Source organism: Cynoglossus semilaevis, chromosome 1 (genome assembly GCF_000523025.1).
Source record: "Cynoglossus semilaevis isolate Cse_v1.0 chromosome 1, Cse_v1.0, whole genome shotgun sequence".
In the NCBI taxonomy this organism is placed as follows: Eukaryota; Metazoa; Chordata; class Actinopteri; order Pleuronectiformes; family Cynoglossidae; genus Cynoglossus; species Cynoglossus semilaevis.
In genome coordinates this window covers 6,618,249-6,622,378 of record NC_024307.1, presented here as the reverse complement: position 1 = coordinate 6,622,378, position 4,130 = coordinate 6,618,249, and the positions used below count along the sequence as shown (strand labels likewise).

Here is a 4,130-nt window from a genome sequence, read left to right as displayed (position 1 = left end):
CCGCCGAATAAAACATAGATTGAAGACATGAGTGAAAGCAAATGTGTGCATTATTTTTGCCATGTATATTTCATGTGTATGACCACATTCTAGAATAAACACAGACAATAAAAGAACTTAAAGAGACTCCCCTCCCCCGCACTCTTATTTAGTGTTTCGGATTGAAACACAGCTGGATAACTTCGTAACTGTTGTTTCTACCCTGGGTAGTGAATCGCGTGCAGGACGGCTTTAACAATTATTTACATGGATTACAGATACCAGAGTAGTCCAGACCATAGCACAGAAGAATATGATGAAGCACTGTAGGCACAGCAGGCTTTTCATACTTACATTAGTTACACCTTCTCAAATTCTCTTCTATTCAAATTAGGACAGCAGAGCTTTAGCACACCCACATAACAAAAAAAAAAAAAAAAAAGCATAAACAACCTTTCTCTGACAGAGCAGATCAAAACATCCAAATGAAAACTTTCACATCTGAAAGTCAATCACAACTGATTATGTATAATAATGGTACATGAAGCATGGAGTCTACTAAGCACAGTAAAGCCCGCACCACATTCATTCTCTCCATCCTTTATGAAGAGACTAAACGGACTTCCATAGAACAACAACAACCACAGTCCCATTTAGCTTCTCAGAGCTGCCAATCTTGACTGCATCTCCTCAATGTCCTCTTCTGATTCATCTGAAGCTGCAGCTGCAGCTCCAGCAGGCTCAACCTCAGGCAGGGCATCGTTGACTTTGCTTGGTGCGTTGCCAAGGGCACCTGAATAAAACAAACACAATCATGATTCAGTATAAATAATTTGCAGCGCAATCTAACATGCTGTATTTCAAATTTGCTCTAATTATTTTCTGATTAATTCTGTCTGTCCACTATATGGCAATTGTATTTCTAAATTTTCATGAAACATTTTGACACCTTCTGTATCTTTACTATGAATATATAAGTTGGGTCAGCATGGCTTCTACATATCACACTAAACATGCAAGTCAATTTTTAAGCATACAGAGAACACCCTTTTATAAAACGTGGTGTGGCTGTTAGTAGTTACACATGCAACTACACTACACTTTGTTTTGAATGGAATAAACATTTAAAAAAATAAAAACAGCTTTTAGGTTGAAAATAAAATAAAAAAACAGCTTTTAGGTTGAAAATAAAACTTATCTTAGAACAGAAAAACTATAAAATTACCTGCTGTGATCTCATAGAGAATCTTGTCAACTTCTGCCTCTGCTGCTTCCTCCATGTCATCTTGATCTTCCATGCTCTCAAATGTGTCTTCCAACATTTCCTCAATAATGCCAGCCTGAAATAGAAATATAATGAGAGTGGTAAGATAAATTTTTTGATAACCACTTGAAGGGGTGAATTTATTTAGATTAAGTTCAATAAAAATAGCATCTTTGTTTTCCGGATGCTGCTGCTGACCTTCATCATCTCCTTTGACAGCTCTCTCATGGTGGCCTGGATCTCTGGGACTTTCACCAGGTTCTGCATGGCTTTCATGACCTCGGTGCTCTGCTGAAGAGACCCGGCTACACGCAGTAAAGCTACACATGCACAAATACATTAATATTGTTCTGATGGAAATACATTTTGTTATTCAGATCACCCTCTGTCCAATGACTCACCTAGCTGATTCTTCATACTGAGTTGCACAGAGTTCATGTGTGCTTTAGAAGCATAGAGTTTAGTGACAGCTCGTTTTGACTGAATCATCTCCTTGGCAAGGATGACACACACATCCTTTTGGCCTTTTTTTGCGGCATCTTTGATGGACCGTTTAACTTTTTCCTCTTCCATTTGAATAGCTATAATACAAATGCATAGTCACATCACAACAATAATAATAACACAAATAATGCTTATTACTAATATATTTATTTACCGTTTACTGTGTCAGGTTAACCAGTAGACATAGATATTCCATTAAATACTGGTATGTCAGTATTTAATAAATCATATTTTACTGTACTTTCTCTAAAATACAATTACCCACCTCCCTCCCCCAATATTGTTATAATTGAATAAACTTGTGTTGTAGGATTTCTGACTGTATTTTACCTCTAATCTGTCTGTCAATCACTCTCATCTCCTTTCTGATTTTGTGAGACCACTCTTGAACCTGCAATGACAAACTTTATTATAACAATACTGTAACAATACTCCTTTAGTGACGATCTGTGTCTGCTGTTCATTTTAAGACACTGAAAACAAAACGCGAGATCATGGCAGCGTAGATTCCATATAGTGTAACAACAGGTGGGGTGCGAACGAATCAGGGTTTGTTTACATTAACTTGTCACCTTTAAAGAAATGGAGTAAACGACAAATAATGCCACAGGCGGCCTCCTCGTGTGGTGCATAAACAACCAAGAAACATCAAATATAACTATTAGAAGCAGCATACCTCCACGGGGACTCCTTAGTCATCACTAGAATATTTGTAGCCGTCCTATTAGCATAAGTAGCGACACACGAGCTAACGTTAGCAATGTAATCTAAAGGTACTATGGACAAAATAGACAAAGACAGTCCTGGACTTCCGCCGCCGATACTCACCAGGTCTTTTGGTGGTTTCTCGGGGGTTCTGCCGAACAGTCCCATTCTGTCTTTACCGATTAAAAACGAACGTAACCTAGCTGAAGCTAAGTGGTTAGCTCTGTTTATTTATTAGCACTTCCTGATTTATCTTCGGCAGAAGACCAGCAAGTCTACTTCGCGATTTACTGCTACAGGGTATTTACGGCCTTCAGGGTTGGCTGCCATCTAGCGCTCAGCAACGGATTTGAAGAGCAAAGTTTAAAAATACTGAAAACATATATATATATATATATATATTTTTTTTTTTTTTTTCTCCGTCAGGGTTTGGAAAGAGAGGTGGTGCAGATTATCATGAGGATCACATAACATATACAATATAATATAAAACATTAACATGCTGTAAATAAACATTACCAGCATTCCTCTAAGTATGTGCTGTAACAAAACAAATAGCTTTAAGTTGTCATTAAAACCAAAACATATTTTACTAATTATCGGAAAGATAACGCGGCTTTACCTTTGCCTTTTTAACAGAAGGTTGTATAAGTCAGTATTTCCACAAAGATGAAAATGTTGCTATAAAACATTAATAGTGCCTAACGAGAAGCCAGCTTTTTTTAACTCTGCAATTTTATTGACCTTTATATATACATGTATATAAAGGTCAATAAAATAAGTATAATAATAATAATACAAGTAATAAGTATAAGGTATATACACATATATTTTATGTGTGTGTGTGTATATACCTTATAGAGTGGGCGTTAAAGTTGCTTCAGAGAAATGTTAACTGTTGTTATATACCGCAATAATTTTATTTATAGTCGTGGCAATCCTTTTAAGATCGTTTTTTGTTTGTTTGGTTTTTTTATTGATGCAGAATAAAAAAAGCTATTACTTGTCAGGCTAAACTGAGTGCAAAACATACAGCCACAGACGGCCAGTTCAGTTTATGACGTAGTCTATGCTCTTCCTTCTAGATACTTCTGTTATCGACTGGTTGTTAGACTAATCGTTTTAGCACATAGGTACGACGTGACCAATCAGAGCGGAACGTGGGCGGGCTTAGTGAGCATCGCTCTGTCAGAGCGGAGCGGCTGGATGACGTTCGAGCACCGGAGAAGTGGGAGAATCCGCTCTGGACATCACTGCTTTCCCCGGATTACTCTGAATGAGTTTGCTATAAACGGCTAGAGTTACATAACAGCTAGTAATTCACAGAGCTAGCCTGTCTCGTATACAACTGCAAGGCGAAGCATACGCCGAATTACATGTTATCTCGGAATAGGCATCGACCGTTGTGTGCATTTACGTCTGGGTGTCAAGTGCGTGTGTTGCGGAGCAGAAGTTCCAGAAGGTTACTTAAAGAGCATCCATCATGTCAGTAGTAGGCATAGACTTGGGTTTCCAGAATTGTTACATCGCGGTGGCCAGGAGTGGTGGCATTGAAACCATCGCCAATGAGTACAGTGACAGATGCACGCCGTGAGTACACTAACTGTGACAGACATCAGCCTCTTGTGTTGTGATATTGTAAATGCGTTTACGCCATGTTTGCGTCTGGGGAGCTCAC

The 4,130-nt window shown here is 38.3% G+C and overlaps 2 protein-coding genes across 2 annotated transcripts in view; one reads left to right on the top strand and one right to left on the bottom strand.

The window, feature by feature from the left end:
- Positions 1-6: 6 nt before the first annotated feature.
- On the bottom strand, positions 7-2,733 carry chmp3 (charged multivesicular body protein 3). Its single transcript, XM_008307851.3, has 6 exons — positions 2,576-2,733; positions 2,078-2,138; positions 1,645-1,824; positions 1,442-1,563; positions 1,205-1,319; positions 7-772 (listed from the first exon to the last, which is right to left on the bottom strand). The coding sequence occupies exons 1-6, from the start codon at positions 2,618-2,620 to the stop codon at positions 633-635; spliced, it is 663 nt and encodes a 220-aa protein (XP_008306073.1). The 5' UTR covers positions 2,621-2,733; the 3' UTR covers positions 7-632.
- Positions 2,734-3,577: 844 nt separating this feature from the next.
- The window catches only part of hspa4l (heat shock protein 4 like), a 7,639-nt gene continuing 7,086 nt past the window's right edge, over positions 3,578-4,130 (top strand). Inside the window, exon 1 of the mRNA XM_008307881.3 lies at positions 3,578-4,042. Within this exon, the coding sequence (XP_008306103.1) occupies positions 3,936-4,042 (107 nt within the window). The 5' untranslated portion in view covers positions 3,578-3,935. The remainder of the gene's footprint in view (positions 4,043-4,130) is intronic.

Bases quoted from the DNA above. Each gene is read 5' to 3' on its own strand.
- chmp3 (XM_008307851.3), bottom strand. From the start codon at position 2,620: ATGGGACTGTTCGGCAGAACCCCCGAGAAACCACCAAAAGACCTG. The intron at 2,139-2,575 runs GTGAGTATCGGC...TTGTCATTGCAG, and splicing joins AGAAACCACCAAAAGACCTG to GTTCAAGAGTGGTCTCACAA. The intron at 1,320-1,441 runs GTCAGCAGCAGC...TTTCTATTTCAG, and splicing joins TGTCAAAGGAGATGATGAAG to GCTGGCATTATTGAGGAAAT.